At 38.9% G+C, this 11,742-nt stretch overlaps 3 protein-coding genes across 8 annotated transcripts in view; 2 read left to right on the forward strand and 1 right to left on the reverse strand.

Moving 5' to 3' along the window:
- Positions 1-1,360: 1,360 nt before the first annotated feature.
- Positions 1,361-4,404, reverse strand: commd2 (COMM domain containing 2). The gene is made up of 6 exons (XM_079739247.1): positions 4,235-4,404; positions 3,952-4,029; positions 3,363-3,445; positions 3,175-3,249; positions 2,314-2,412; positions 1,361-2,156 (listed from the first exon to the last, which is right to left on the reverse strand). Exons 1-6 carry the CDS (start codon positions 4,299-4,301, stop codon positions 1,956-1,958), a joined length of 603 nt encoding a protein of 200 aa, XP_079595373.1. The 5' UTR covers positions 4,302-4,404; the 3' UTR covers positions 1,361-1,955.
- Positions 4,405-4,832: 428 nt separating this feature from the next.
- On the forward strand, positions 4,833-7,598 carry ddx10 (DEAD (Asp-Glu-Ala-Asp) box polypeptide 10). The gene is made up of 2 exons (XM_079739244.1): positions 4,833-6,210; positions 6,355-7,598. Exons 1-2 carry the CDS (start codon positions 4,861-4,863, stop codon positions 7,477-7,479), a joined length of 2,475 nt encoding a protein of 824 aa, XP_079595370.1. The 5' UTR covers positions 4,833-4,860; the 3' UTR covers positions 7,480-7,598.
- Positions 7,599-8,405: 807 nt separating this feature from the next.
- szt2 (SZT2 subunit of KICSTOR complex) overlaps positions 8,406-11,742 on the forward strand; it is a 57,433-nt gene continuing 54,096 nt past the window's right edge. For all 6 annotated transcript variants that reach the window (XM_079740181.1, XM_079740183.1, XM_079740182.1 and 3 more), the window contains exons 1-6: positions 8,406-8,734; positions 9,221-9,346; positions 10,352-10,525; positions 10,753-10,923; positions 11,125-11,247; positions 11,540-11,702. In XM_079740181.1, the coding sequence (XP_079596307.1) occupies positions 8,711-8,734; positions 9,221-9,346; positions 10,352-10,525; positions 10,753-10,923; positions 11,125-11,247; positions 11,540-11,702 (781 nt within the window). In that variant the 5' untranslated portion in view covers positions 8,406-8,710. The remainder of the gene's footprint in view (positions 8,735-9,220; positions 9,347-10,351; positions 10,526-10,752; positions 10,924-11,124; positions 11,248-11,539; positions 11,703-11,742) is intronic.

Raw genomic sequence — 11,742 nt, forward strand, 5'->3', positions numbered from 1 at the left:
TAAACAATGACCACGCGTGCAAACAATTCTAGATGTGGAGGTGGAAACAGAATAACAATTATAAAGGTCAGTTATCCTTTATTTTGACAGAACGATGTAGAACTGACAGCAAGAAGTCCATTCAATATATATGCTGTCAGTTCTATATGCTTATCTTACCTGTGGGTAATAGGGATAAAATGGAGGAGAAACAATGGGCAGGGGCTAGGGAGTGGCATTGGGGAGAGCCTACACAGCAAGGGCACCACCAAAGTTTGAATAAATCAACTAAATGCCTCGAAGAAATACTGCTGAAAATCTGAAAAATTGTCTCATCAGAGCTCTTCTCAGGAATTATTATTTTATTTGGGATTATAGTTTTGCTGGATAACTGACTGAGCAAGACGTTCTTGTGCAGAATGTTCTGGTAAGAGAACATAATTATTCATTCATATTTTAAAACAGCAGCCAAAATCCTTGACACTTTTACCTTGGTTGACTTTTGATTTGATGTTGTGTGATGATATCATTTGCTTTATGACAGGAGGTAATGGATGGATGATAATCTCACGGTGGTTTTCCTAGAGCCTTCAGAACTGCTTTGTGACCCTTTTCAAATATGACTGAACAACTTGTTTTCTTAACTCACCAAGAATTTATTTTGATGGCAGCAATGATGACCATCACTGCTTGCTGAGACAACTTTACAATAATGATACGATTGCTAAGATCATGTTTGGATTCAAAATGATCAACCAGCCTGGGTGTGTCCGGACCAATTTAATCCTATGATCAATCACATTTGGATTAATGATAAAGTAACTAACACACACACACACACACACACACACACACACACACACACACACACACTTTTGCTTTAAATGAATACAACTTAAAACTTTGACAAATGTGCAAAATATAGGAAATTAAAAAGGGGGCAAATATTTTTCACAGCACTACGCAAAATATGTTTGTAACCTGATTCTGATATCAACACGACTTAAACATGAATTAACAGACTTCTGCAATTCAAGACCTCCCTTGGCCAATCATCTTTTGCTTTCATGGCCATAAGACAACTTAAAGATATTCCAACAGAACTAATGAACTCATGTTCCATCTTTGTCTCTTCTAAGAAAACATTAGATACTCACACAGCAGTCATTTGTAGAGATGGCAGAGATCAAATAAGTAACAAGCAGCCTTCAATAAAAGGTATTAGGTATTTTTTTAAATCTATTTGCAACTTCGTTAGCTAGTATGTATAAAGCAAGTGTAATGTAACAATCATAACATCTTCCATTTAAGTCACAGCAGGTAGATTTATTCTTAGTTGTCTGGTTGCAAAATAGAAAACTGGACATTTTCCTTCCGAATTGTCTGTTAGAATTTATTTTTACTTCAATGATGGCAAATCTTTAGGCTCTGAGCATCCATACACACTCACACTACCACTTACATGAAAGACCTTATATTTTCACAATAAGAATGAAAGGGCCTGTTATTTGATGATGAACTACACCAACCATTTGATTTTCTCCTCATCTCAAGGGGTCTTAATAATTTATTTATTACTATTATAGATTATGTACACAATAAAATTGGTTAATATGGGCAATACACACAGTTCAATAATAAATTCTAAGTGGCACAATGCAGATTACATAACATGAATATTGATGAGCTGATTGCAATATGTAAAAAACAAAGTGGCAATATATGTTTACTAACAATACACAAATGCAGTATCAAAAGCAACAACGTTCTTGTTTCAAAATAGAACATTTGTTAAGACCAGAGATCACTTTCATCATCATCATCATCATTAATATACAAAAATGTTCTGAACAGACCTATGGCCAGTTCTCCAAGAGTTTTGGAGTCAAAAGCAGTTGGTGTGCTATAAAGAACAGGATGTTTCAGTCTAGCAATAGGAATGATCATAAGGTTGTAGAAAAAAAAAAAAGAGGTATTCATTTAATGTTGCGCAGGATGCGGCGTGCATGGTTGTTTTTCATTGAAGCCAGTGCAGCTTCCAGCACTGCGATTAGGTGAAGGAGTGTTGAGGGGTTGGTCTGTAAACAGCACCTCCTGTTCTCACTGGTTCCCATTGTCAGGTTTAACAGCATCGTTACCACGGGAACAACCTGATGGCGCATGGAGCGGCTCCCCAGCTGGAAACAAGTAGTAGATATCATGGTGAATTCTTTTTTTCTAACAATTTATGCAAAGAATTTCCTGGGGGCTTTCCTTGGGTTTTTTGTGCTTTTACCTTTTATTTTGCATGCATACAGATTGAGGCTAAGTTGCATTCACAGATGTTGCACCAACCTGTACATCCAGCCTCCATTCTAAGTTATGGTAAGAGGGCAGACTTGGCGCCAGCTGAGTGAGTGTGCTGCGGATCGTAGTCTGGTTCTCCACATAGAGCTGAAAACAGGAAATCGATTATATTTTTGGTGTTACATTGTTACATGGAATGAGAAAGACTGAAGAAAGCTAAGATATTGTTTTTATTTATTCACTAGCCACTTCCCCTTCAGGCTTTGATATTCAAGCTTGTTATTTAATAATCACAATCAAATATGAAACAAAAAGATGGATATTTTAGTATTTGTATGTAAGCTGCATGCATGCCACGAAAAAAAACGTCAATGTGCTAACCATCTGTCTACCCATGATATCTGAGTTGATATATTCTTACTATTTGCAGCATTATCATTGTTGCAGCATTATCACAGCAGAAGTGACTTACAATGAATTCAGATATATCATTATTGAGCATATGGGGGTTAGGTTTTTTGGCTCAAGAGTGCCTACGAAAGCTAGGCTGTAGACATTCAGGATCTAATCCGCAACCTTTCGGCTGGAAGCCGATACCCTAGCTAGCCACTAGTCTATCCTAACCCCACATTATCTTGTCTTAATGTTGACATGACAACCGATGTCTGTGTCTGAGGTGGTATCTAACACACATTGGAAAAGTATTGAACAATTTGAATGAACAACTAAATCAACATTATAAATTGTGTCATCTAGCTTAACTATTTAATTATGTGCACTTTTGCTTAGTTATAGACTTAATAGCTCTAATAAACTGTTTTTATTTATCATAGGTCATAGGACGCCTAATGGGAACATGGAAGAGATTGTGTACAATATTCGACATGTCATGACAGAAAGGAAACTCACCTGTAAAAGGATTTCGTTTAGCTCTGTACTGAAACCCAAAACCATCACAGAGTCCCTGAAATCAATATCTGTAATCTGTGTGTGCATGGGTGCGCGCGCACACACACACACACACAAAAAATTGTTTGGTTAGAATTGCTTACATACACAAAAGATTCAATATTTACCAATGTTTGAGTTAGACGCACCATAAGTTTAGAACTTTCAGTCAACAGAAACATTAGGCCTTCTACTCCATGCTGCACGGTTGTGATAGGAAAACCAAGCTTTCCTTAAAAAGAAAACACTCATGGTTGTGAACATCAGTAATATAATGCAATATTTGGTTAAAAATAAAATACATACTACTGTGATACTATTCAATGTGTTCCATATTTGCTTTATTAATGTTTTCATACACATTAAAGAAATCTACGGCAGCAAGCAAGCTTGTTTGGGGATCTATATTTGGTGTTATGTGAAGAGGCAGCGGACATTTATAAAAGGAAAATAATGGAAAACAAGTGTTAAGAGTCTTAAGGTTGGAGGATGGTTAAGCTTCACAAAAAAGATCAAAATATTTGACAAAATGAAAGGAAACAGGCTTTACAAACATCACCTTTACTGTTCTGAATGAAGGTTAAGTTAAGTCATGCGTTTTGGTGGCAATATTGGAATTAATGAAGTCACAGTTGAATATAGTTTAGTAATATAGTTTGCACTACTGCCTTTTGTGTCTTGCGAGGTTTGACAAATGAAATTTGTCCAGATTAGTGGTTACAAATAAAAGCAAATTACTTGCTGCTCCGTCGTAGACTTTTGAGTTTATTCCTCTCTTCAAGAACTCCACTGCTATCCGCCCGAACTCAAACACCACTGCGGAGACAAATCTGAGATGAATCGTGATGCAAAACAAATGTATACGAAATATGCAGGAAATCTGATTGAGGGCTGAATACCGCTGTATACAATGAACTATCTTGTCCCGTTGATTAAGTATACGTTTTTTGGAAAAAGCCCAAAATAATGACATTGCGATCGATCAGTCTTTCCCTGAGGTGGGAGTTGGATAAAACGTTACCTGCAGGATCGACCTTAGGCAGGAAAGCCAGATGTTCTTTATATTCCTCTGACAAAACTAGTAACATTTTCACTATTTATTGATTAAATGTTCTCTCTATGTGACTGAAACAGTCTTTATCAAATAGTCTACCAGACGGCAAAGGGAAATTACTTTTCCTAAAGATGATCAGTCACATGACAGCCGCTGTGCAGCGTTTCTATGATCGGATAAAAACACACTGCAGCATTTTCGTTCCGCAATCAACTTCTTCTACTATTTCAACAATGAACAGAAGGTTGTTTCACATGTATTAGCGTGAATAAGTACATAATTAATATTCAGAACTGTGCACCTTTTTTTGTACATGTTTTTATTATTAGTCAGTTATTGTCATTATTTTGTTATTGCAAGTAGATATGCGGGGTAAGGCTTAATATAACTGTATATTATTTGAAATGACCCTGCGTCTATATGTCTGTTATATATTGTTGTTAGGACCTTATGAATCACTGTATGTGGAAGTAAATCGACTAATAAAGGTGGTTAAAAAAAAGTTGCGTCGCTTTTTCAGCAACGTCATATAGCATGCGACAGAGACCTGAGTTTTCCACGTTGTGAAAGCATAATTCTGTTGTCGTGTAAAAATGGGCAAAGAAGAAGAGTTTGCTACATTAGGAAAAGTAAATGTTCTTAAGATAAATCATGCGGATGACCCAGTGATCAACTTCGAAAAATGGAAGAAAAAGTACCACAAGACGAAAATGCGAGTGAAAAAGGAGAGAAATCAAAGAAAGAAACCGGAGTGGCAAGTGGAGAGGGAACAGATAGAGAAACTTGTCGGCAAGTATGACCAGATAAACGCAAAGGACGCTATTAAGTTTTCAGATTTCCCAATTTCAAAGAAAACTCTGAGAGGTTTACTTGCGGGACAGTATCGGCAACCCACTGAAATACAGAGGCAGACTATAGGGTTTGCTTTACAAGGAAAAGATGTCCTTGGGGCCGCAAAGACCGGGTCTGGTAAGACTTTGGCCTTTTTAATACCTGTGTTGGAGTCTTTATACCGACATCAGTGGACTGCCATGGATGGGCTGGGTGCGCTAATCATCTCTCCAACCAGAGAGCTCGCCTACCAGACATTTGAGGTGCTACGCAAGATTGGTAAAAACCACGAGTTCTCCGCAGGACTCATAATTGGAGGCAAGGATCTTAAAACTGAATCTGAAAGAATCCATCGAACGAATATTGTCATCTGCACCCCAGGGCGGCTGCTGCAACACATGGACGAGACAGCAACCTTCCACGTCTCTGACCTACACGTTCTTGTTCTGGATGAAGCTGATCGTATCCTTGACATGGGCTTTGCAGACACTCTTAACGCAATAATCGAGAATCTCCCTAAGACACGTCAGACACTGCTGTTCTCAGCCACGCAAACCAAATCTGTCAAAGACCTGGCTCGTCTCAGCCTAAAAGACCCAGAGTATGTGTGGGTGCACGAGAAGGCCATGTTCAGCACACCTGCTACCCTGGAGCAAAGCTTTGTGGTGTGTGAGCTCCACCAGAAGGTAAACATGTTATTTTCCTTCATCCGGAGCCACCTGCAAAAGAAAGTCATAGTTTTCTTTGCATGCTGCAAGGAGGTGCAATATTTGTTCCGCGCGTTCTGTCGATTGCGTCCAGGCATGCCCATCCTGGCCCTTCATGGCAAGCAGCAGCAGATGAAGAGAATGGAGGTCTACAAAGACTTTGTTGGGAAGAAAAGTGCTGTACTATTTGCTACGGATATAGCTGCCAGGGGGCTAGATTTCCCTTCTGTCAACTGGGTGCTACAGTTTGACTGTCCAGAGGATGCCGACACCTATATCCATCGAGTTGGCCGTACCGCCAGGTATAAAGAGGGAGGCGAAGCCCTGTTGGTGCTCCTGCCGTCAGAAGAAGAGGGCATGATCACTCAGCTCCAGGACAAGAAGGTTCCAATCAACAAGATTCAAGTAAGTTCAGATAAAGTTGTATGTTCAAGGAAGGTACTCAGGACACATTCATATCATGCATTGATTAGCTGGTCTGACTGGTAAGATACATGGCAGTTTAGGTTATATGCAGGGCAATAAATGTGTTTTCATTGGTTTATGCAGGTGAATCCAGAAAAACTTCAAAATGTCCAGCTGAAGTTGGAGGCCTTCCTCGCCCAGGAGATGGATCAAAAGGAGCGGGCACAGAGGTGTTTTGTCTCCTACCTACGCTCTGTATACCTCATGAAGAACAAGAATGTCTTTGATGTATTCCAGCTGAAAATGCACGAGTTCGCTCTTTCACTCGGCCTTGCCGTGGCTCCGAGGGTGCGATTTTTAAATAAGGCCCAAGTACAAAAAAAGCAACTGAAGGGCCAGGCGGAACATGAGCAGTCTGAAGATGCCGAACTCACACAATTCAAGGCAAAATTGAGAGGAGAGGTGTCTGGTAAAGAAAGGAAGACATCAGAACCAGAGGAGGATGAGAAGGATTCCAGCCCTGCACTGTTTCTCGGTGCAGCCTGTAATGATGATGATGACGATGATGATCTCCGGGAGGTAGACCTGCTGACAGTCAAGAGGAGAGATGTCTTCAGTTTGTCTGAAGACCAATTGGATGATGATGAATACCTTGACCTTCCCAAGGGTAAAAAAGTGACCACATTGTCGGAGGCTAAGAAGATCCTAAAGAGAAAGTTCCAAGTCAACACCAAGATCACTTTCTCTGAGGAAGGGGACATGGTGCAGCAGTGGCCGCTTGTCCAGAAGTCTGCAGTGCAGGCTGCAAATGAAGAGCTGGAGGAGGAGTTCTCCGGTATCAATGTAGAAAAGGCTCGGGAGAGGCTTCAGCGGGAGGACCAAGAGTTTGACAAGCAGGAATACAACCGCAAAATCAAAGAGAAAAAGAGGGAGAAAAGGCTAAAGGCTAAGGATGCCAGGAGAGAGGCCAGCAAACGCTCAACAGATAAGTCTGACGACGAGGAGGAAACGGTGGCATGTCTGGAATACAGTGGTGAGGAGTTTGACCCCAGTACACTGCCAGATCCAGATAAACCTCAGACAACCTGGGAGCTTAGCACCAACACATCTCTGATCGCTCGTGATATGAGTGGGGAATGCAGCAGTGAGGACAGCGACGTGTCCCCAGCAAGCAAAAGGAAGAGAACGCTGCATCACCAGCCTCTCGATACAGGGCTCTCCTTGGCTGAAGATGAGGAGCTGGTTCTGCGCTTACTTGGGAGCAGTTAATCTGATATTTTATGTTTGGAATTTTCAGTTATGCTCTCCCTCTTTCTCAATATATTGTATGATTAATTGGCATATGTGGAACAAGAAGTCAGCAAATAGTGTTCCTTGACTAAATAGTCTGCAATAGAATACTGTTTATAATTGTATAACTTCATTGATTTCATGCTTTAAAGAAATAATATGTATGCATCTTTTACTAAGGTGTCGAGTTAATAAAATGATTACAGATAAAATACTGGTATCTGTACTTTTAATGTTTCCACTATAGCAAATACAGTTGAACAATATAACCATTAATATGTTAAAACTATTTATATTATTATGTTGTGCACACACTTTGCCACATGTAGCATTTTAAGCCTCACTGAATTGACAGGGTTAGTGTGAAATTAGTGATGGTTTTTTTTTAGATGTTGAATGCCATAACATATCCAACATTTACCATTGACAATAACGGACTGAAACCTAGAAAACTGAACTAATTGCATCAATGTCCAAACAATATCTGGTCGTAAATTGCCTCTAAAAACCTAAATACAATTAATTTGTATTGTATAAGTTTAGTTGACTGTGGAACAGGTGACACAGAGGCAAGGAGTAGATTGACAAGAAGATGAGTTTGGTCAGAAAAGGAAAGGAGTTTGCGGAGCTTAAACGTCATATAATACTAATACATCAGTCATTTCGTAATCATAACATACAATATAGACTTATCAACTTGTTATTAGCGTACGAAAATATTTTTTGTTGACTTAATTTACAAATTTTTCGGAGTACGGTAATGTACAATTGATGAGGCATAAAAGCAATTTTAAATGTATTGCTTTGCTTCTTGTTTGCCGTCACTGTGGAGTGGAACCGGAAGTCACCGTGCGTACATGAAGTATGGTCATCGTTGCAGCGTCTAACCTGTCCGTGCGGAAACTTTTGGGTGCATTTTTCTGCTTTGACGTTACGATGTTTTACTCATAACATTTTTAATTTTATGTACTTTTGAATTTATGACTTAATGTAAACATATCCACAGTGCAGTCAAGTAAACCGCCGGGTCGTCCTTTTAGCATAAATCGCTCCCTAATCAATATCAGATACTTCCAGGTCAAGTGCAGCTCAACGAAATAAACAAGCGTACAAAAGACTGCGACGCAAAAAGATTAAAACAAACAAAGTAAACGAAAACCAAAACAGACCAGAAGGCCCTGGTTCATCTACAAGTTATGCTACACACGGGATGGCGGAAAGACAGGACAATGAGGTATCTTCATTACAAACTAGTAATAGTCTAAATAGGAGTAACGTTTGTGCTACTGACAGCTACTCAACCCCTGGCACGTCTGAATGTGTTTTTTTTCATGAATTAAAATTGGTACAGACTTTTGTCTATAAACGTTACGTTAGAACAGAGGAAGTTCTTGAACATGAAAAATAATTAAGCAATACCTTTCCTCAAATGAGTTTCTAGTTTACACATTTAAACACTTTAATACTCGTGTAATTTACCATCTCTTTACGAAACTACAAATAACTTGCCTTAGACTTGCAGCTGATGGACCTCAACAACACAATCAAATGCTTAATAGCCATAATAACAACCGACTTAAGGGCTGAGTATTTAGGGACATTTGTGTGCTAGAGTTGAAATTTTCAGGTCTTTTACGTGTTCAAAAACAATTATGTTAATGCTATCACTGATGTATGCAATGTAAAGTAAACATGTCTTTGAACTTTACTCAATTTGAAGATTGAAGAAGCAGACCAAATATACCTTCTGATGAAGGAGGAGTACCGAATATCCAGGAATGTCCGCCTTGCCTGGTTTCTTGGCAAACTAAACCAAGTCATCAGGCCGACCTCAAACTCTGAACTGGTGGGTTAGACCTGACATAGTGTTTTATGATTGTGTTTTTTTTCAAATGTGTTCACTCTAAAATTAAAGTTATTACTGTTGATTCATTGATCCACAGTCAGCTCTCTGAAATTTTTTGTAATATTCAGTTTGTGATAATTCCCCAAAAAGCTAAGCTTTCTTTTTCGATTGTGGAATGTTATTTATTTGGACCTGATAAGAAATTGTGGTTCTCAAAGAGCCATGAAATAAGGTTAATCCTCCCTAAATTGACAAACATTTTATAAGTGGTTTCCACTATTAAGCCCTTGCAAAATAAACTGATATCTGCATAAGTCTAAAGAGTCCCACAACATGTCAATGTGATTGCGGATTCATTTCATCCATTGGATTTTGTTTAATTTGCTTATGGCTTTGAGGCTTTGTCTTTGTCTTGTTGCATGATCCAGTGTAATTCTGTCCATAACAGTGGAACGGATTGTTCTCAATTTTCTTAAACATTTACATAGCTTGCCAGAGCCATGTCGATTCCCGCATGTTGCCTGGTGTTTTTTTTCTCCTGATTTTAGTATCACAATATTTTACACATCGCAATGCAATCTTTAACTACAATTTCATAGCGTTCAGCAGCAAGTATTTCTATAATATAATAAACCTAGCTCATCAGGACGCATTGTTTTCCTCTTTTTCTGTGTTGAGCTGTATTTCTCTATTCCATTTGCCAAATTGTATGGCTTGGTGTTGATGCGGTTTGTGAACTGACATATGAAACTATAACAATCAGAGCTCATTTTAAATCTGCAGGAAAGTGCAAATTATCTTACCAGACACTTGTTTGCATAAAGACAGACTTTTTATATATTTTTTGTCAAATAGACAAAAAATGCTCCTTCTTTCAATGTTAGATCTCCCTAACTACCGATTGCGAATATAAGTTCTCAACAGACAAAATGTGCAAAGTCTGGACTTTTGTTTAGTTTTTCATAAATTGTCAATGTTTTACTAACACTACAACATCTTCTACAGCTACACTCAGAGAACGAGCTCGACCTGTTAAGTGTCTTGCCCAAAGGATGGCAGCCAGAAACGCCTCCTACAGCACGAGCCTGTATGTTGATACCTTCCACCCGGGCCATGTTCCTGGCCCGCCGATACCGCTTTGTCATTGAACTGGACCTCAGCCCTTCAACTGGAATTGTGGTAAAAGCTGGCTTAGCTAATATGGATTTTAAGCTTTGATTGCCATATTCTACTTTCAAATTTTTTTTTTTTATTCATAAATCATACCAACTGTCAAAAATAAAAAACAAATAACGTTAACAAATTGAGTGAATTTGTTTGGAAATTATTTATTTTAATACTTTTTACTTTAGATTAATCTTTGATCCTTACGGATTGAAAATAAACCTCTACTTTGTACTCTACAGGATGACAGTGCCGGAAAGCTGATATTTGATGAAGTCTTCAATGCCCTTTCAAAATGTCTCGCTGGTCTTGCTCGACCCTTCCGAGTTCCTGGCACCAGTCAAGTTTTCCAACCAAAGATTTTCATCACTATCCTGGCTTATTCCTCAATCATTGGACTTAGTTCCCACCAGGTGAGTCATTTTTATTCTTCTTTGTTTATGAGCATGTCTTTGTATGAATAATAGTAGATTTTGAGGCATGGCAGAAGGTAAAATACCTTGGTGTTTGTACGTTTTGCCTTGTATCCCAGGATTTGAGACCAAGCACGAATATGCATTAACTTTCTTCTTCTTCTTTTAAACAACTGTTCCACTGCATCCTTTGTCATATAGGTACTGGTTCAATGTTGCCAGCTTGATTGCACAGATCTAACACAGTTCCTGCAAAAGGTGTACCACCAGCTCAGAGCAGTGGAGAACAACATTGCAGAGGTCCTGCAGCAGCAGCATGAGCAGGTCAGATATTTAAATGCATTCGTTATTACACAATATAATGAACTATATTTCCGTAACCACAGCAAATCAAGCTATTCATATTGGTACTTTTTCTAGAGGGTTAAATGTTTCCTTGCTTTGGTAAATCAGTGAGTAGACGTGTCATGCTATACATAAGAACAATTTCATATAATGATGAATTTTTGCGTTTTAGTGCCATTTTACTACATTATGACAAACTTTTCTCATCTTACCATTATAAATTGTTATGTATTTTGTAAAGCACGAATTCCATGTTTTTTCCTCCCAATAGTCTGAACGGCGTCTTTTGAGTTCATCACTTGATGGTTGCAAGTTGGACAGCCAGTTCCACCAGAAGCAGGGTATTACCATGGTACCGGCTGACATAGGACTGGTCAGTATGGTTCGCCAGGGGATTCTGGCCCTTCAATTGCTGCCCCCCAACTCAAGTGCAGGTATGTTGGTCCAAACTCTGTGCAAGGATTAGTTTTTGGT

Source organism: Pollachius pollachius, assembly GCF_949987615.1.
Source record: "Pollachius pollachius genome assembly, chromosome: 7".
Taxonomy (NCBI): Eukaryota; Metazoa; Chordata; class Actinopteri; order Gadiformes; family Gadidae; genus Pollachius; species Pollachius pollachius.

What these genes read in the sequence shown, in the direction of transcription:
- commd2 (XM_079739247.1), bottom strand. Translation starts at nt 4,301, where the DNA reads ATGTTACTAGTTTTGTCAGAGGAATATAAAGAACATCTGGCTTTCCTG. An exon ending in AGTCTACGACGGAGCAGCAA is followed by an intron (nt 3,446 to 3,951) that starts GTAATTTGCTTT and finishes TTTCTTTTTAAG; the next exon opens with GAAAGCTTGGTTTTCCTATC. An exon ending in TAAACGAAATCCTTTTACAG is followed by an intron (nt 2,413 to 3,174) that starts GTGAGTTTCCTT and finishes TCCTGTTTTCAG; the next exon opens with CTCTATGTGGAGAACCAGAC.
- ddx10 (XM_079739244.1), top strand. Translation starts at nt 4,861, where the DNA reads ATGGGCAAAGAAGAAGAGTTTGCTACATTAGGAAAAGTAAATGTTCTT. An exon ending in TTCCAATCAACAAGATTCAA is followed by an intron (nt 6,211 to 6,354) that starts GTAAGTTCAGAT and finishes TGGTTTATGCAG; the next exon opens with GTGAATCCAGAAAAACTTCA.